Genomic DNA, 21,086 nt, shown 5'->3' with positions numbered 1-21,086 from the left:
AGAAAGAAGGGCTGCTTGCCTGTCTGCTCATTTATCAAACAGCTAGGCTGAACTTTCACAGCTCCACAAAAGTGTTTTACTGTTTGCTGAAGTTTTGCTCCAGAAATTAAAGCTGAACAACCTTCAGTGAGTCTGAGTCTGCATTTTTGACGTGAGCCACGTTGTGCAAAGCTCTTGGAACATGGTGCAGGTCGATTTTTTACATGATGCAAAAGAAAGCTGAGTTGTGTGTTTGATTTAAAAAAAAAAAAACATATTACAGTCAAATATGTGACATTGTAACGTCTTTATTTATAAAGCACCTTTTGATCCGTACATGTTCTAGAGCTTTCAGTCATCAATCAGGATTAAATATTTATCACGGTGGCAAAATGGCTCACAGGGGAAAAATCTATACTATTTAATCAATTTTACTTGACACTGTCTTCTGTTTGAACAGTTGTATTCCATTTTGTATGCCTGTTTTTCTTTAATACTACTTGTTCCTCCCCACCTCCCGCAAAATAGGAAACAGCAATTTATATTATGAAAGCACAAAATAAGCTACAGATTAAGAAAGAAAGAAATTTCTCTTGTAAGTGAATCTTCAAGGCTTACTGCGTTCTTTCTTGCATGACTGTTCTGCCAGCTGAGTTTTGCCTCCACTGCAGACAACACCGAGAATCAGGTTCAGTCCCATGAGGTGCTGAGAGCTGCCTTTCCAGCAACTCCAGCTGAGCTTTTTCATCACGAGTAGCCTGGCTGACAGCGGATCTGCACAACTGACATTCATTAATTTGTTTCCTTAAATGCATCTGGTGCTGAAGAAGTTTTGTTTTACAGTAGCAGTGTTCTTTTAATCTCTGCTGATGGACTGAAGCCCAGGTTCTTGACAATATCCTGCTGTTTCTGAGATGCGCTTGTTTTCCATAGCAGATAAATTGATTATGACCTATCTTTAGAAAATGCAACAGTGAATCTTCCCTGGTGGTAGTGGTGCCCTGTCAAATATCAATATCTTTTCACAGAATCCTCTCTTACAAAAGGGAGCGTTTAATGGCAGGATCATGAAGGCCTTTGAAGAAATGTTGCCTCCAAAGCTCTCAAAAGGAAAGGTTTCTCTAGTTGCAGGAAAACCAAGTTTGTTGATCCTGCAAACAGATTTAAATAAATAGTCAGTTCTAAATACACTCTTCATTCGTTTAGAAACAGAAATGGTGTGAGATTTAAGGAACAGTAATTCCATAAAATTCTTTATCTAAAGTGATGATAGTTAATAAAATCATACTGAGTTTAAAAGCCTATTGCCCTTTTTTCAGCAATGAAAAAAATCAAAAGCTTTCTTCTGATTTTTTTACCCAGGTATTTGGGTGAGACCACAGTTCAGTTTTTCTGCTTATTGGTCTTAACAGTCTGTAATAAATTATTAGCAAATGTTTTCATTTCTTTCTAATATCAGTTTTATTCATTTGCAGATAATAAGGCAACAGTTTCCACAGCTAACAACAAGAAGACTTGGAACCAGAGGCCAATCGAAGTAAGCAGTGTATGGTACATTATCATCTCACACAGGGCCCCATCTGGCCTTGACTGAATAGAATAGTGTGACACCAGGGAATTATTTGTCCAGTTGGGGAATTAAAATCCAACTCTGATACAGTTTCCATTGTAGTTTTTACTCTTATTGTTTCAGTGGTGAAAGTGCTGCATAATCCAATGGAGATCTTTTACTGAATTCATCAGCAATATTTTCCATATTTTTCCTACAAGTTGCCTCTTCTCAGCTCATTTTACATGACATAAAGGGCACTCACACTTAGCACTAACGGAGCTACTGTGAAATCACAGCTGGTTAACATCATGTTTAAGTTTGGAGAAAAAGTGGTGGAATGCTATGTAGGATTTAGCTAGAAATATTTTTTGGCCTAAACTTAAATTGTCCACAGACCTGGATTTAATCACAGATTTTGCTGTGTATCAAAATCCAATGTCTCTTTACACGATCAATGAATTATTTTATTGCCTTATCCAAAAGATGGTACCTCCCCACAACAGTTCATCCTAATAGTTTATTCCAGAATGAGAAATAAATTCAGATAGAAGAATGCACTTCACATTCTATTTGTGATTTTCCAGTTGTTTTTATGTTCATCTTGAGATTCTCTTAACTTTTATAACTCAGCTTAACTTTTTCTCAAGCAGCCATTTTTAAGTAACTAATTGTAGATCTGAAATTTCTTCCCAAGTATAAGTTCAGACATGCTATAACAACACTCAGAGCTACCAGATCCTACTCAATTGTAAACATTGGATTAGTCCAACAGCATATTAGGAAAGCCTGATAGGTCAGGACTCAAAGCATCAGGATTTGGCACTGAATTTAAGTTATACGGAAGCTCATAAAGACAGGGTGAAAGCATAGCCAGGTTGCTTTATGGAATATCTCCTATGACAGTGCTCTTTGTCAACCATGAAGTCATTCTGATCCTGGCTATAAATTTGTTATTTGTCTTCCTGTTTAAACAAAGAATGAGCATTGGTATATTCCCAAACTGGAGCTCCTCTATCTGGTTCATAAGTCTCTCAGAGGTGCAAGATGCCTTTGATCAGCTGACTGAACGTATCTTACAATTGCAAAAACAATATCTCTTTGCTCTCAGGGGCTAAAAATCAGTGAGACTTAAAAGTTCTTGTCTATTTTCCCCCCTAACCTGCATGCCTACTGAAGAGGCTTTCAGGTCTCATTCTCTTATCGTGCTGTCTTTACAGTAGTTCAGATCCTATCTAGCAAGTAAAATGTTTCTGAAAAGCACTCAACAAAATCCCAGGTCCTTGGTAGTCTCTGATAATGCTTCTGAGAGATTATAGTTATTCAAATTTCACAGCCTTAGTAGGTATAAAATGAAGATGTTCTGGTCCAAAAGAGGATACCTACATCTTCATCCATGATTAACACCCCAATGATCATAGCATACAGAGAAGCAATTTGATCCAATGATTCAGTGAAGTGGGGAGGTATAAACACATCTGCATATTACAGAATCGCAGGGGCTGGAAGGGACTTCTGGAGATCATCTAGGCCAACCCCCTGCTAAAGCTGGTTCCCTACAGTAGGTTCCACAGGAAAAGGTTTGGGCACGTTTTGAATATCTCCAGAAGACGAGACTCCACATCCTCTCTGGGCAGCTTCTTCCTGTGCTCTGTCACTCACAAAGTAAGTTCTTTCTCATATTCATATGGAACTGTGTTCCAGTTTGTGCTCATTGCCCCTTGTCACTGTTCAAGAGTCTGGTCCTATCCACTTGACTCCTCCCCATGAGATATTTATAAACATCGATAAAATCCCCCATCAGCCTTCTCCAGGCTGAACAGTCCCAGGGCTCTCAGCCTGTCCTCGTAAGAGAGATACTCCAGGACCCTCACCATCTCGGTGTCCCTCTGCTGGGCTCTCTTGTGAAGTTCCCTGTCTTTGAATGGGGGAGCCCAGACCTGGACACAGCACTCCAGATGTGGCCTCAGCATTGCAGAGGATCACCTCCCTCGACCTGCTGGCCACGCTCTTTGCAATGCACCCCAGGATGCCATTGGCCTTCTGGGCCACAAGAGCACACTGCTGGCTCATGGCCGACCTGTTGTCCACCAGAACACCCAGGTCCTTCTCCATAGAGCTCCTTTCCAGCAGGTCCCTCACCTGCACCAATGGATCTGGTTATTCATCTCCAGGTGTAGGACTCTACATTTGCTCTTGTTGAACCTCATCAGGTTCCTGTCTGTCAAACTCTCCATCCTGCCCAGCTCTTGCTGAACAGCAGCACAGCCTTCAGGTGTGTCAGCCAGTCCTCTCAGCTCTGTATCATCAACAAACTTGCTGAGGATTGACTCTATCCCTTCATCCAGGTTACTGTTGAAGATGTTGAACAAAACCAGACCCAGTACTGATCTCTGGGGAACACTACTAGTTACAGACCTCCAAGTAGACTCTGTGTCACTGTTTACAACTGTCTGAGCTGTCAGTCAGCCAGCTCTCAATTCACCTCATTGTCTACTTGTCTTTCTCATGTGCCCTTGTATTTTTTTGCATTGAGTACACCAGCACATATGCCTCTTGCTAGACCCAGCACAGCTATAACTGAGGTCTGTTTTTATTTTCAGAAACATCTGATTGCATTTCAGTTGTGTTATGTAAATAAATTACTTTATGCATTAACACTTCAGTCCTTTTATCACCTACTGTGCTGACCGATTGTTGCCAGTATGATTTTCATTCCATTTCCTTGCTACTGCCAAGGAAACTCAACCACAGAACTGGTTGAGATCATCTGGCTTCACACTGTTCTGCCTTCAGTCTTTTTATAGCATGGCTGCCTCGTAACATTTCAAAGTTCAGAGCTACAATGGCACTATACTCTTGGTCATCTGTTGTGAGGCTTTCTCTTTTGCAGCTGGGTTTATTGCTGTAAATGTGCAGCTGTTCTCTATCATGCTGAGCTTAAAAAGAGTTCCACCATAGGTGAGCCGTGAGAAGGCATCTAAATAGAAAAGCTTATTTCTTTCTGTACTACAGCTTGAAACTCTTCAATTATATATACACAAGTGGTTACTTAAACTAATGGCAACGATATGGTGTGAAGGGAGTTTTACTTCTTTCTCTAAGAGTGTTGTACTGTAGATTCTGGGTCCATGAAAGGAAAAATTATGCTATTTACTGCAAAAAATGACTATGTGGTCTGCCCGTTACTTCCTTACAGATCAAACTTTCAAGACTTCCTTATTGATTTCAGTTTGATTGTGGGTGGTTAATTGTCACTTTTGTTTCTGTTAGAAATGATTTAAAAAAAAAAGTGCTAAGAGTATCTCTAAACTGCATCAGTGATTTTTTGCCATTTGGAATAGTAACATTTCCAGATAGCTTCCTCCTTCAGTAAAATTCCTATGTTAATTTGGCTATTGCTGTCTACATAATTTTGAAGCTACCTGCCAATCTCTTTAATGTAGTATACTGCCAAGTGAAATATACCAGACATTAAACAATGCCCTGTGACATTCTACTACAGTTTGGAGGCTTTTATTCCTTCTTTTTTTTTTCCCCTAGAATTGATTTAAAAAGAAACTTTTTAAAGTTTAAAAAGAAAACACTGACCTGCTTAAGTTATACAAAACTCTCAGTCTGTCTTGAACTTTTGCAGTCCTGCCTGCTGTGGCCTTATATTTTTCTTATTTTTTTTTTCTTTTTTCTCTTTCCTTTTCTCTCAATAATTTGTGGTGGCAGTTTCTTTCCATCTTCCCATCCCCAGACATACCAAACTCACAGGATATAAGAAAATAAGCTTTATGGCTGTTATACACAGTGCATGCATGACAGCTGCTATCAAACTGGGAACTTGAACTGCAACCTGGAGTTGTTACTGCTTAAGAAAAGAAAAAAGAAAAAAAAAAAGCTTCTGTGTTTTTTTTTTTTTTCCTATGGCTACCATTGGGTGTAGCTTGGCACACGTAACGTCTGGCTGAATCAGCCTTCCTAGTGTCCTTCGCTATGGTTTGTCCTTTTAACAGGCACAAAGCAGTAAGGATCCCATTCAAATAAAGCCAGCGAAACATGTGACATACACAGCTATGGTATCAAAGCAAAAACTTGCCATCAGCTGTCTGTAACAGAGTAGGATGGATCTGGAGCCTGACTTCTGGTCTGGAATATACATTTTGGTCTAAGCCCTGGCATGCAGATTTGGAGCAGATAATGTGGTTTTCTAAGGTATCGAAGGAAGGAAATCTTATTCAAATAATGTCAGATTAATATATTAATAAATCTCCCCTGGATTATTCAATATTGAGTTCAAGATAGCTTTTATTTTTATTTCATTTATTGATGGATGAGATGGAACATCCTCAGTCGAAATGGTAGTGGCAGCACATACGAGAATCCTGCAGCTCCCCAGGCCTCCTCTCAGCCCATCTGTGCTGGTAGACAAGATTAGGACTTCCAGCTATTTGCCACTACTTTCTGTTGGAGATTATAACATGCGCCGATTTGCGGGTGAATGAGTGAATCTGCTCTAGAAAAAAAGTCACCTTAGCTTAAGCTATAATCAATTAGACACTGCTCTTTCACTATTTGAATTGATGTTAGTAAAGCCAGATGATTTTCCTAAAGCAAACGAGGGGTAATCAAGTGAACTGATCTGCCTGTAGCACTCTGAAAACAGTAACTGTCTGTCTGGGGAGGATGACAAACATCTGGAGATGGGCTCCTCTCCTCCCACCACAACTGGATGCAGAAGTGAAAGTCTCATCTCGGTCTGATAGGCAGGAAGGAGAGAACTGGAAGACCATTGAAAATTCCCTTTAAGAAAACAGAGTCAAAGATACAAGAGCAATATGATTTTATGTTGCCTTTTGTAACCACTAAAAATTTAGTTGAAGTGGTGGTGGGTCTTACAGCTGAGAAAATGAAGTAAATGTTAGCAAAATCACAGGGTGAATGAGATTGTTTCTGCTGCTCCTATGCAAGGGTTAGCCTGGATAATGAGTGCTCCCATTAACACCTATAATAATGCTAAGCCGTGGCACAGCCCTGTGCCATAAGGCCACCAGTCCGTTCTTGTAGTGCAGCCACACCGTGTAACACCCACTGTGCTCTGCACAGGCAGAGTTACAGCATTGTGTAGTATCCGGTGCTGATCCAAGACCAATTATGATGCTAAGTTACAAGGCACAGCATTTTGGACTGTACATTTTCTGCTGTTCATTGCTTTCAAGCACACGTGCTTCTCCCTCCCTCCTCTCCCCCCCTTTTCATTGCAGGGCTTTCAGGTTTTGAAACATTTCTGATCAGTTTGTTTGTGATAAAGACTTGTGCTATTCAGGGATCAAAGCAGCCCTTGACAGTCTGAGAAGAAATCACAACAGAAGGGCCAGACCAGAGGGGCTGTACCTCTGCTTATTGCTAAACTAAAGGAGCAGCTGCACAGCACAACTCTGCCAGCAAGTAGCTTTAGGACGGGCTTTTAAATCATAAGAAAAAAAACCATAGAACTCCATTAATTTTCTGCCCTGCAACAGTCAGCTTTATTAACTCTGAAGAGAGCCGCTTTTACCAAAAGAAAGAAATTTGAAAACCCAGAGTATACCCACAATATTCTGCTACTGAATCAATGCTTGTTAATGATACAGAAACTATTACAAAGTCTGTTTTGCTATAGAGATTATTAACATTGTCAATTTCTCTTACTTCCATATACTTTTAAAAATAATTTTTAAACAGTCTACTTTATGAAATGTACCTCTCTGTGTATCAGGTACCATTATTATGGAATTGCAGTGAAAGAAAACTCACAGTATTACGATGTGATGTATTCTAAAAAAGGAGCAGCCTGGGTCAATGAAACTGGAAAAAAAGAAGTGACCAAACAGACAGTGGCATATTCACCACGATCCAAACTGGGAACATTACTGCCAGAGTTTCCAAATGTCAAAGATCTAAATCTGCCAGCCAGTCTGCCAGAGGAGAAGGTAACGCTTTGGAAATATTTTCTTAGCTTGTCCTGTATCTTTCTTTCCCTGCTTTGGATGAAAACTTCGTCTAAAGTATAAAGACTTTAAATAAGATAAGTTCAATAATGCTTTGACTTTATTTATGGGGAACTTAATTGCTTCTTATAATAGTCAGAAGTATCTTCCCTTAGTACAACAGCATATGCTATCAGATGTATAGCATATGTAAAGCCTACGCACACTCTTCTTTCAAAGTTGTATTACATACAGCAGGAAAGGCTTGGATGGTAACTGGTTAAATCACCAATAACAAGACCCCAGTTTTCTGTTTAGCAATATGTGAACCCACTTGTTGGCAAACTGAAAAATAAATCTGATGGTTTCTTGTAGGGAGAGGAATTTAATGCATTTCTTATCCTTCTAGGCTGAAAGTTAAAAGAATCCTGTCTACTACACCTATGACAAAAGTGCTCTGACTGTTCTTGGCTGAGCTTGCTAGTTTTCTGATGCTATTCACACATGTAGTATCAATGTAAAGTGGACAAAAGACTAGGGTTTTATAGTTCTTTATGTCCTAATTAGGGCCACATTCTCGTCTTTGATCTCACTGGTTTTTTGCTCCTCTTGCATTTGAAGAATCCCATTGACATAGAAAAATTCATGAATTCAAAGGGAGAATTTACCTTTAAGAAGAAAACTTATGTTAAAGCTAATCTAACTAGACTCTGATTTCATTATTTTTGCAATTTTGCATAGATAAGAAACAACTGTTTTGTGCTCTATATTCTGATAGTTTTAAAAGCAGATTTCTTAAAGTAGAATGAACTTTTGTGTGTCTCCTTCTCATTCTTTTTCAGGTTTCTACTTTTATTATGATGTATAGAACTCACTGTCAGAGGATACTAGACACTGTAATAAGGGCAAACTTTGATGAGGTATGGTTAGAAACTGCAGTTGTAGTTTAATGATACTACTGGTATGAATGGATCTGAGAGCTTATTTTGAATTTGATATTACAAACATATGGTTTTGTGGTGGCTAATCCTTTTCATGAATAATGAAGAATAGCTATGCATATTACATATTATGTCACTGATAGCATTAGATCTCATTTATACCACTTATGTGAGTTAGAGGAATGAAAGCAGTGGGAATGGTTTTGATTCTCCATTGGGATTAAGGTGGTAATATCCTCTTACGGGATGTTGACAATCCAGTTCTTACATCTCAACAAGTGTATCCATCACTACTTTCCTAACCTTTGAGTAAGGAACTGAGCTTTGAACTTTGAACTGAGCTCTGTTTGAAGGAATTCCTCTGTGTGTTCTGAACAAACCCAGAGCAGGTGCCGCAGCCAAAATGATGTTCTCTGCTAGTCTGTTAACAATGAGCATGGAGCTGGGGGGCCGAGAGCCTCCCTGACATCGCAGTAAACCTCTACCTAAAGTCTCCAGTTCCTCAGTTGTTTGGTAGTGCAGCCAGGAACACACACACTGCTCAATAGTTGATACGATTCATTAGGATATCAAACTGAACCTAAGGGTTTTCTGACAATGCATGCATACAAGTCCTATAATTAGAGGTGAATGGCTACAAACATCAAACATTACTGGACAGCAAAGAGTTTTATATCACATGTGGAGAAATCTTCTTTTCTAGGAAAGCAAATCTGACTATAGAAATGCTGAGAGCCTCATTCAAATATAATTTGGAAAAAGTCAAAGGAAATGGGTCTTTTGACTCTGCATTCTGAACTAAAGCAGAGAATTCCTTCCTTTTTTCTATCTTGCTCTAGCTCTCAAACTCCTCTGATTTAAAGCCTGAGGCTCTCTTAAGCCATTGCACCAGTCTAGGTTCTTCCTTGCAAGAAAATTGTTTCTTCAGTATTATTTTACTTCTTTTCACATTTTCCAATGTGTCTCTCAGATCTTCTCCTAACCATGTTTAAGTGGGAACCCAGAAGCATAAAAAAATATTTAAATCTGATGTACGGATTAGAGAAAACCAAACCCCTTGTCCCTTTCGCTCCAAGCCCACTGATTCAGGGAGAACACATATACAGAAGGTTTTGCTGGATCAGTCTCTGAATGCTTTCTTCAGAGAAGGATGTTGTCTTTTCCTAGGGAATCTGTCAGGATCAATGGTGGAGAAAGGGCTGAACAGTAACAAGATGTAAAAACAGTAACAAGATGTAAATGATAAATGTTATTTACTGCACCTGGTTGCAGTTACAGGTTGTGTGTTAAAAGGTTATCATGTAGAAATGCTGGTGTTCTGACCCCTGCAGAATTGACCATATCGTTCACTTAGTAATACCTTTATTTCCTAAATGACAGTTTTCAGATGCATCTTTTTGTGTCTGAAATTTCCTCCCTATTTTCTTTTTTGCCCTTCTCCATTCTTTCTCCACTTTCCTTCATAGAGGAGGAGATAAAGAAGAAATAATTGCTGCTTTTCTTTAGTCACTATAACAGCTGTTAAGATCTCCAAACTGTTTCTTTTCAAAATTAATGCAGAAAATGATATACTGGCCCCCATCACTGTGTGCTGTCTTCCTGTCCCTCCCCACACCAAGCCCTAGTTTCATTACTCCGTATACAGGAGCAGAGAGAAAAAGGTCTGGTATGTGGAAGCCAAGGAGTTACACTCATGTGATAGAATGTGAAAATACTGTGGTACCCATGGGCCTCTCAGCTGTAGGAACAAAAAGGTACCCTGTCTCCAACTCAGAATGCCTCCTTGCCCTTATCCCATTCAGCACCTGGTTAAGTATAAGCCTGTCTATTTAAGGAATGTATCTCATCTGTATTGTATATCATAAATCCAGTTGTGAGACTGAAATAAATGTTATCCAAACAGGATCATTTAAAGGAAAAAGTATTTGTGGCCTTTTGTTATTTTCTCTTACATGTCCCTTCTCCTTCTCACGATTGCAGGTTCAAAGTTTTCTTCTGCACTTTTGGCAAGGGATGCCTCCTCATATGCTGCCTGTACTTGGTTCTTCAACTGTAGTAAATATAGTTGGAGTTTGTGACTCCATTTTATACAAAGCAATTTCTGGAGTTTTGATGCCAACAGTACTGCAAGCACTACCTGACAGGTCAGTATAACTGACTGCATTGGCCATTTCTACATGTCTCAGCTGTCTTTATTATATATCATCTTCTCTTTGCAAATGGCACCAGTTCTCAGAAAGCTGCATGTTTCCACCTGAGTTTAAATCACATGCCAGTTCAAAGGAGCTGAATGCAGAACATATGTTTGTGAAAAAGCATATTGATTTTAACAACACTTGTGTTGTGAAAAGTGTGACTTTTTTGTGTGATAAAGGATAAGACCTTCTTGGTTTATTAACATCAAGCCAATAGTCATGTCCCACCTTTCAGGGAATATCAGAATATCTGCAGGCTGCAGAATGACACGTTCCTCCATTTTCTGACAGCTTGAGACACATTTCTGCTAATCTTGTGTAGCAACATAACAGTACTCTGAGTAACAGTGACAAAAGCTGGCCTGGCTGCTCTGTTTGTAAATAACTCTCTTGCATATTCAGGCACTGCAACCTAAGCATTTGTCTATGTTTACACTCTTGGAACCCAATTGTTATTCTGCTTGCCAAGAGCAGAAAATATGAAGATTGTCCTTGAGAAGTCTCAGACAACCTGGATTAATTTAAATGCTATACTGTGATGAACAGATGCACACTTATTTAAGGATCACTTCATTAATATTAACAAGTATTTGCCTCCTTTGTTTCAGAGCTCAGTTTTCTTTGCCAGTCCACAAGGTAGAGCTCATCTTTTCTCTTCCTACCTGGAGTACATCTGAGTCCAAGAAATCTTAATCATGTAGAGAAAACAGAACAGAGATCAACATTTCAGAGCAAAAAGTGTAATCACTGAGTGTAGTCAACCTATTCCTCCATTTGATTTTCCTAATATAAATAAAGGAAACATTCTTTTTCTAAATCTTTATTCACCTTTAGTGATTATTTGATACTTTCCTGAGGTTAAATAATTTGTTTTGTTTATTCTTTTAAGAGTTTATAATTGGCATTGTATATTTGGCCTTCAGGATTTTAATGCAGCTCTAATTACAGCAAATGTTTTTGAGATGTCATTCTATGCTCCTAAATTGGTGATTGCTGTTTGTAGTGTATGACTGCTAAAGTACAGACAAAGTATTTTTTCCATGAGAAACCTGTTATAAGCATGGGATTTCCTTGATAAGATATGTACGTTTTTGCAAGCTTTGCCTTCTCCTCCCTCCCCCCCCCCCAAAAAAAAAAAATCTATTTCATTGGAAGGATTAAACAGAACAGCAGTCCTTTTCTCAAGCTGCTTAGTTCTTTCATAGCAAATAAGGAGAGACTTGAGTGTGAATATGGACTTTTGTAATGCATATAAAGGGCCAGATTGTGGCTATTAAGCCATAGCCTGCACTGGAGGGGGTGAAGAAGGGTCTCACTGCATTGGAAGCTCCTGAAGGAAATCTTGCTGACTCAGCCAGAATCCTCTGAGGAACTTCCTGGGAATGAATGTTGGCTGTACAGAAAAAAAACACTTTTTAGAGGATGCAGCAAATGCCATCCATCCACTATCCTAGGTGTTTCTGCAAAGCAGATCAGATCTATGGCAACAGTTATTTTACCACCTCTATCCTCTGTGCAGTGTGTGTTGGAGTACAAACAGAATGGCTGCCTGGCAGAATGAAGTAAGGTTCCTTGCATCCTTCCCCTGTCTATGTATCTTGAGTGTTAGAGCGTGTATGTATCTAGTAGTACTAGAGGCAGCTCAGTCTGACAGAACCAAGTGCAGGTCTCCCCTACATCATACCCTGAACTTCTCCTGGAAATTGTCATTTTTACTGAGCAATTTACAAGAAGGGCCTTCCAAATTTAGGAGGAAATGATGGGGTCATCCAGGAAAGGGGTGTAAGGAAGAAGAGGGAAATCTCATTCATCTAGGAAAGTTCTTGTCTTGCTCAGAGCTAAGCAGGAAGGTTTTGCTTTGCCCCCACATACGGTCTAGAAATTCCTGACTGTCACAGCCATCCACTCAATGGCTTCAATCTGGAGCACAGTTGGTTATTGTTTCACTTACACGTGTCTGTGTCCATTTGTATAAATTTAGGGACAAATGACCTGAAATCCCAGGCTTGATCTATTATTGTCTTCTTTAAATAAATGTGATTTTATGTTTTTGTATTTTATGATTTTATCCTAAGCTAAAAAAAAAAAAAAGATTTATAAGAATCAATACAATGCAGTACAGAGACTTTCATTCTCTATGGTGTTACATAGTTTTCCTTCATGCCTACAGACCAAAACATGTTCAGCAACTCTGCATAATAGTGAGGTGTAAATAATTGACCCATAGTGTTCACATGTTCACAATTCTTATAGAAGACACAGAGTATATGTTCTGATGTAGTGATTTCTCTTCTAAGTTTGACACAGGTGATCAGAAAGTTTGCAAAGCAACTGGATGAGTGGCTGAAAGTAGCTCTCCATGACTTGCCAGAAAACCTACGAAATATCAAATTTGAATGTAAGTATTGCCAAATCTCTCCTATTAATCTGGGAAATATGTAATGTTAATGTTTACAAATTAATTGGAAGCGAACCTTGAGTTATTTTAAGAATTAAATACTGACAGCATTATTAATCTTGCATTCACTCCCAAGCTCCACTTGCTCGTGAGAACCAATTTCATTTAGTGAAATGAGGCACTGCTCGAAGTGAGAAAAATTACTTTTCCTTTCTTGTGAGTTCTGATAAGAAATTAATTTTGTTGATAGTAAGCAAACATTAGGGATGATATTAGGCAAAGAAAATTATTAAACAAACCTTTAGGGTAGCACAATTTGAATACAGCTTGAGGCCCTTGCTCAAAAAAGTGCCAGAGTTAAAAATGAAGGAGATCAAATTACCCTGTCGCCACAGGAAAGGGCACTAGCCCCATTCAGACGTGCTTTGTAGATGCCTGCAGTGCACATCACCTATTGATAAAGCCTGCTTTATTTCACGGCTCTCAATTCTTTGCCTTTCATGAGCACTAAATTCCACACCACAAAGTTAAAGGGGAAAAAAAAAAAAAAAACTAATTTAGGAGAAGGATTAACTATTTTGATCAGCACGGAAAATTAGAAGTATATTTTACAGAGAACACTCTAGGATGTGAATTAGAATAACTCATTTTAGGTTTCTGTGTGTTGTTTACTAATTCATTTTTAAAGTTACAGAAAGTCAGAGCTGAGAACATGCATTATCACATCTCTCTCTGTTCAAAAATATCAAGGATCTGCAACAATTTTCCAATTCTGCCAGGAGAGAGAAAGAGACAGACGATGCACTCTCTACTCATTCTTGAACAATGCTCTTTAACTGCCTCTGTGTACTGCACAGAGGGAACTCCTACTCTGTGACTACATCTAAGGCCTGTTTGGATAGCTCTGCAGGTCTTTTGTGATTTTAAAAGAAAAAAGTTGAGTCCATCCTAGCACATACATCCTAGCCTTTGTCATTTCTGCAGTTTTTTCCTCCTAATCAAAAGTTGTGATCAAAGGAACTACTGAATGGAGGAACTGCAAGTCTTGGTTGTATTTGCAATTCTTAAGTCATATAATTCAGACAAAACATGATCAACAAAACATTTTAAAATTCCAGTTTCTGAGTACAAGAAGTATCTTAATACAAGGTTCAAATCCTCTTGGAAAGAAATAGAGATGGCAAGTACCTCCTAGGCCCTCTTATGCCATTGCATGTTAGTGTGTCATGTAATCACTTTTAGAAACTTTAATCAAATTTTGCCTGAAACTGTTTCAGATTTTAGCTCCTTCCTTAGTCCAGTCTGAAGGCTCCTCCAAAACCTGTTTGCATTAAGACTTAGGAAACTTTTCTAATTCCCTGATAAAATGTTGCTGTCATTATGTTTTGCCCACTTGTTCTCGCACCAACATTTTTCTTCTTGTTAAATAGTTCTGTCTGTATGGTTTTCAGCTCTTTTGTGTATCAAGAGAAAATTTGCTATGCTAAACAAGTAAAGCTCTTCCATTGTCCTCTACGTTTCTCTTGTCCTCTCGTTATTCACAGCATCTATAAATCATCACTTGTAATACGCCTCTGTAAAATTGATTGAGTATCCAGATTTAAGGTTATAGGTCAAGGCTTAAACTAAGTTAAAACTGTGCTATTCATGCAAACAGTATGTTGCCACAATTGAATGTAAAAAACTGAATATGTTTTTTTCAGTGCTGATTTTAATTCAGAATTTTCAGAAATAAAGGATTTTACTTATTTAGCACAGTATGTAAGTATATATCTCCTCTTTCCTACAGTGTCCAGAAGATTCTCACAAATACTCCGGCGACAGACGTCACTAAATCATCTCTGCCAAGTAAATATTTCAGTTACCTGAGTTTGCTGAATGCCATTTTTACTGACTTGTAAAATAATTCATTAAATTGACAAGCTGGACTTTACTCAAAGAGGAAGAGATCGTGTTAGCAGTTTCTTTCCAACAATTACTATGACAAAATCAAGAACTAATCAACAAAAGTACTTTGCTAGAGAGCTGGAAGCCACACTGATCATTAAATTAAGCAGAAAACTTTTCTGAAACAAATTTAGGATATGATTTGAGAGGATCCATTGGTTTCAGTGAAGCTTGAATCAGGACTATTATGGAGACAGAAAAATTTATATTTGTCTGACAAAAACTTCCAAGTTTAATTGGATGTTATAAATCAAAAGTAAATTAGTGAAAAACAAAAGGGTTGAGCCACTTGGGTTTTAAATGAAAATAATTTTATGACCACAGCAAGGGAATGTAAGAAAATCACCCTGAACTGTTTTCTTTCACCAGCTACTTTAGGTGACAATTACCTATCAAAAATTAATGAGGCCATACTCTACGTAGTACAAAATAGGGGAGGATGCACTGAATTAATTGAAGTTTCACATATATATTGAAGCAGATAGTTTGCTTTCCTTATTAGATTTAAAGCTTTACATTTGAAAGGTATATCCAGCACCTCAGGGTAAACCTGAGAGTCAGGAAGCCCACAGGAAGAAACTTGGCGGGGGGGGGAAATGCTTCTGGAAGGACACCTTTGTAGATTTCTTCCCTCCATTATTTCAGCGCTGGAGACAAAAATGCTAGTTCTACCTTTCCCACAGTGGAATGTCACTGAACTTTGAAGGTTTCTAGAGGTTCAGAGGAAATCAATATACAGAGACCACAACCTTCTGCATCAGGCTTGGGATCCAACCGTCTCCTGACATTGAAGGATTATTCAAATGTATAATTTCCTTGGGGAATCTGGTAACCTTAGTGTGGGCTATCATCTCTGTTTCACTTACAGAGATCTGGTGTGTGTCGTATTAGCTTGAAATTTTGTCACTTCCTTTTCTATCATCCCATTCTTGTCATTATCACCAGCAGAATCCTGAGTCAACCAGCCATGAAGCAGATATTATAGAGAGGCAAATGATCTTCAGTTTTTTCTTGTGGCTGAGAGAAGGATGGGAGTTTTCATAGTGTGGGAGAGGGTGGTTTGTAAACCCTTGTAAGGTTCCTTTCTTTTTGGCTTCATTTTTGCTGTTGCTTTTAATTTTGACCTCAAGCAAACTGAAAAACCAATGGAGCTGTTTTAATTTGGAGAGTCTGTATGTTGGGTTTGTGGTGAGTGAGAGCAAAATATTTGATGTTCATTGAGCAACGCAAACTGATTTCAAAGTTCACTGTGGTAAGAAGGCCCTGTAACTTCCATAAGATATCTGTTTAGTGGGTAGGGTTGAATGAGGAGAATCAATTTAGTGAGCCTAGCTAAGGAAGCGGAAAAGGGGATAAAGGTTATTTTTTAATCAAATAAACCATGAACTAATGAATGGATTGGATTGGATTACAGGCATCAAGAACGGTGATCCACAGTGCAGACATCACTTTTCAAATGCTAGAGGACTGGAGGAACGTGGATCTGAATAGCATTACCAAACAAACCCTCTATACCATGGAGGACTCACGGGAGGAGCACAGAAAACTCATCATACAATGTAAGAGATGAACCCTCAAATAAAGCCAGGTGAACCTTGGTTTCTTGTTGGAAAAAAACCCTAAGTGGAAGTAATGTTTTTGCAGCTATTCGTTTGCTTAAGATATATAAGGAGACATTGCTCAAAACAGAAGGCAAATCTTTTTTAAGGTCTTATATTTTAAGGCATAGATCTGGGCACTCCTTCATTACAGACTTTCTTTCTAGTATCTAGAACAACCAGTGGCAAATAGAGGGGGAGTTGTTTTTTTTTTTGCCATGGACTGAGCAAAGTAAATCTATGCATTAGCCATTGGATCTAATGAAGTCAGTCTACCCTGCTGTAAAATTGTGGGGGAATTTTCTTTTGAATGTTTTTGCCCCCAAATAGCTTTGAGTCCCTTGTAAATTTTATTTGTAAATAGCTCCATTTTACATGGTATTTTCTTAAACAAAGGAATTTAATGGGATGAAGCTTTTACCCTGAACTTTTATGAATAAATAAATGTACTGTATTAAGCAAGTTAATTGACTAATTTAGATTCTTTGTAGTGTAGTGAAAGGCACAAAAAGAAAAGTGACTTTGGAGATGCTGGCAAATTGGTTTTGATCTTATTTTGCATTTATAAAATTTTATTTGACTTGTCAAGCAAATGTGACTGTAAGCTCAGGTTTAACCCTGAGCACACTGTGATTATTCCTGCAAGGCACTGGTATTGACTAGCTTTGTTTTTAGTGTCATTCGTAACTTTGGTTCCCTTCAAACTTATCTGTTGTATTGATCTCACTCCTTAGGATCAGTCATGTCTCATCCAGGACCAGCTTTAATGGGGATCCACCTGGATACTATTTGTGGGAGCCCTGTGGGTACATTTGCTAGTGGGGTGATTCTTTCATTGTGTGGCTAGAAAGAGGAAGGGTGATACATTCACATGAACATTGGACCCTGCAAAGTTGACACTGGCTCTTCTCTCACACCCATCTTGTCTCACTATGGTAACACTATGGTAAAAGTCTTCTCTCCTTTTTAGGAATGGGTCTTACATCCTCTGCTACATTTTCAGTGAGATGTCCTTTGTACCCTTACCTGTCCTTCTTAATCCTTGATTCACCTCCTTACACGGTGCTCTTCCATTCTTAAGGGTCTGAAACTCGACATAGCAACAGGGGAAGTAGAGAATAGTGAGACTGGAGTATAGGAGTTTGCTACATTTTTCTGCTATCTGTTATGTGTCTACCCAGCATCCACCCACTGACCAAAAAGTAATGAATTCTCAAAGTTATAATCCCTAGGAGCAGCAATAGTTTTGGCTCTCATTCAGAAAATTCTCACTGTTTAGGAAATATTTTGATATGTGTGCTGAATATTTAAATACAAACTTAAGTATCATCAAGTCAAATGGAATTTTCTTGAATGCAGATGGATTTGAACACACATTTTTCCATATTGTTGGTCCATATATTTCAATAAGCAAAAACATAAGCTCACAGACATGGTAATCCAATATGCACGTTCAACAGGTAGTGGGATTCCACAGGGATGTCAAATACATAGAAAGCTTATTCTAAATCTTAGAACTTTTTCCTTCATCACTGATGTATGTTCTACTTGGCCAAAGAGCATCTCATAGGTTACACTTTCTATGACTCGTCACATGCAATTTAAGGCCTGCTTGCACGTTCTTGGCATTAAGAACCAAGAAAGTACAATTTTCAGCTACTATCTCTCAGTGAAAAAAAAAAAAAGAAGAAGAAGAATAACAAAAAAAGTGAATAAGTCTGTACGTTAGAGAGTTGCACTAAAGTTAGAGAGAAACACTAAAATCATTGGGTAGATGAGAAGCTATTTCTTGCTTTCTCAGGTACAGTTGCTGTCTTTGACCTGGTTTCTTCTTTATTCCCATTGTTTTCAGATCCCATATTTTTAACAGTCAGTAAATACTAAGCAATTACTTTTCTCAAATAGCTGATGGTACATGGTTGCAATGCTCCACAGTTGCAGTGCTCCTGCATTGCCAAAGCAGGCAACTGATTTGTTTTCCTACTGTTGCTCCCCTCTTTGCACAGCATGTGAATAATTGCATCTAGTGGCAGTTTCTGTCCAGCCAAATACTCAGATAAGAAGACAACATTTGGATTTCTCTGAGATCTTATCCTGAATAAAGAGAGGCTGCCCATTCAGTAAAACAACGAAACAAGATAAAGGCAGCCCAAACATCATTATTTCCCTTCTTCTATGACTAAAGTTTCTGATCATCCCGCCTTTGCAAGTGTAAGTTAAACAAAGTTTTAATCAGGTGGAGTGCAAAAGCTTTTCTGCTTATCTTGCTGATTCATCATGGGATGCTCTTGCTCCATTTAGACCAATGAGCTCCTTCTTTGCTTTAATCTCAGACTGTCTCTCTGGCTCACTTCTCCAGCTATCACCTTTAAACTTTGTCTCCTCCACCTCCCCCACTATCTGCTTCCTATGGTGGGAAATTCTTCCCTCTTGTTATTTGCAGTTAAGCATAAATGGAAATGCATAGCACATTGAGATCATCCTGTGACACAGCAGGTAGAAAATATCTTTCTTCTTGATTTACTGGGCCTTTTATTTTAGCTGGGTTGAAGAACAGTTTCTTAAGGTGTCACAGCTCATGATTCTTTGCCTTTTAGTCATTGATTCTCATTAATAAACTGGAGACTTGCAGTTTTAAGAGCTGCAGTTTAATTATTTGATTGTTTTTTATTTTCTGTACTAAAGTATGAATTCACTAAGTTGGGAAAGGTTAAAAAGTATTTGTGTTGCTTTTTGAAACTCTTCTTCAGAGCATTTGTACATTGGTAGTAATTTGTTTTGAAGTAGAAGTTTATGGAACTTCTTTGTGTGTGTCTGGCATTGCAAATAGATGATTTGCAGCAGCTAAATGATGTTTTTGCAACTAAAGCATTATACAGATGAGAGCACTATCAACAATACTCATCTACTTGATGCTTAAAGATTCTTTATGCGTTTCTAAATCAATTTCATGCATGACCTTTTTTCATCACTAGGGTCAAGGCCTAGCTTCATACTCTTCGTAGCAAACACCATAAATGTTTCATTTCCGGGCACGACAGACAGCCGAAGGTTAAATCAAAAGAAGAACTTTAAATAATAGGTCCTGATTTGCTCACACCTAAATGCCATTTCCAGTGACTATCATTTGCAGAAGAAGCAAGATGGAGACCAGGAAAAATTACTGGGTCAGCACCAAGGAAGTTATATTTGTTATGGACAAGCAATCTATTATTAAAAAAAAACATAGCAAGTTGGTCATGTTATTGGCAGCTTTTTCTATTTTGTTTCTATTTTGCTCTGAATGGAATTCAAGCACTGAAGTGGGCTGTTTTTTTTGCTTTATCTGCCAGTGTATCAGGAGTTTGATCACCTTCTGGAGGAGCAGTCCCCCATTGAGTCATACATTGAGTGGCTGGATTCCATGGTGGACAGATGTGTTGTAAAGGTTGGTAAAGAATAAGGACTTGAGTCACCGATGTGCTTTTTGAGCTCTGTTCAGGTCATAGATCATTAGCAAAAACAGAAAAAGAGAAAGTGAAGCGGTGTAGTAAGCAGAAGTAACGCAGCAGCAGATAAAATGTCACCAGCTTTCATGCACACTATGACAACTGCTCACATTCAGAATTCCGGTTCACTCTGCTCTTGTCTGCCCAACTCAAAAAATATTTAAGAATGGAACAGGGCTAAGATTTTCAGTCAAATCAATATTTCAAAAGTATGGAGAGATGAGTTGTTCTAACTATGTAGTGCAAGTGAAAATGATTATCTGGTTTGTCCTTTTAGGATTTTAATAAGAGAGATATTTAGGCCAGCTAATTCATTTATATGCACTCAAATGTGAAGAGGAATGTCTGTGTTACAAATTTATACTGTATTTTCAGTTGATTTCAGATAATCAGGGCTTGCACTTTATTTTGACTGGATGCAAAAATATACTAAAAAATCTTTAAAGAATATTTTCAAAAATGATCATCGTTATATTAAGTAGAGTATGTAACTATATTATGAACAAACTAATTTCTGTCATCAACTGTGTTTTGTATTAGGATGTTCTTTTGCAATTTCAACTCTTCATTCCAGATTTCATTTTTAGAGATAGTAAGTAAAAACACATGTGCTAATATGCTGCCTTTCTCTCTGATGAAAAAAAAATTGATACAAAAAACCTACAGGCACTTCCCCAGATTACTTTAAATATATTGATTGCTTTGGAGTACTCTTCTTGGATTATTAAAATGCAATTTTAAATGCAGACCATAGTTTTCATGAAGAATTTCAAGACGGAGTTTCATTAGGTAATAGAATGAACCTAATTTGTTAACCAACATATGACCCTGTCAAATAAGTTTCATGGAGTTGATGCCTGAAGTGTTTTTTCTGGGGAGTATTTTTGCTAGTAAAATGTCTATTCATATTCACAACAATAAAAACATGAAGGAACAAAAACTCTAATTGAAGTACTAATATACATTTTCAGCATAGGTCAAGCACTCTTGATTACACATTGTCTCTTTGTCTAGGAATGATCATGTAAGTGATT

At 38.1% G+C, this 21,086-nt stretch overlaps 1 protein-coding gene across 1 annotated transcript in view; it reads left to right on the top strand.

Annotated features, from left to right (window-relative positions):
• Positions 1-21,086, top strand: part of RFX4 (regulatory factor X4) — a 63,544-nt gene that overhangs the window by 10,799 nt on the left and 31,659 nt on the right. Inside the window, exons 5-12 of the mRNA XM_019615312.2 lie at positions 1,455-1,516; positions 7,275-7,488; positions 8,328-8,405; positions 10,407-10,570; positions 12,919-13,019; positions 14,809-14,867; positions 16,381-16,525; positions 19,897-19,991. Coding sequence (XP_019470857.2) covers positions 1,455-1,516; positions 7,275-7,488; positions 8,328-8,405; positions 10,407-10,570; positions 12,919-13,019; positions 14,809-14,867; positions 16,381-16,525; positions 19,897-19,991 — 918 coding nt within the window. The remainder of the gene's footprint in view (positions 1-1,454; positions 1,517-7,274; positions 7,489-8,327; positions 8,406-10,406; positions 10,571-12,918; positions 13,020-14,808; positions 14,868-16,380; positions 16,526-19,896; positions 19,992-21,086) is intronic.

This window comes from Meleagris gallopavo, chromosome 1 (assembly GCF_905368555.1).
Source record: "Meleagris gallopavo chromosome 1, MGAL_WU_HG_1.1, whole genome shotgun sequence".
Classification (NCBI taxonomy): domain Eukaryota; kingdom Metazoa; phylum Chordata; class Aves; order Galliformes; family Phasianidae; genus Meleagris; species Meleagris gallopavo.
This window is presented reverse-complemented; position numbering and strand designations above follow the sequence as displayed.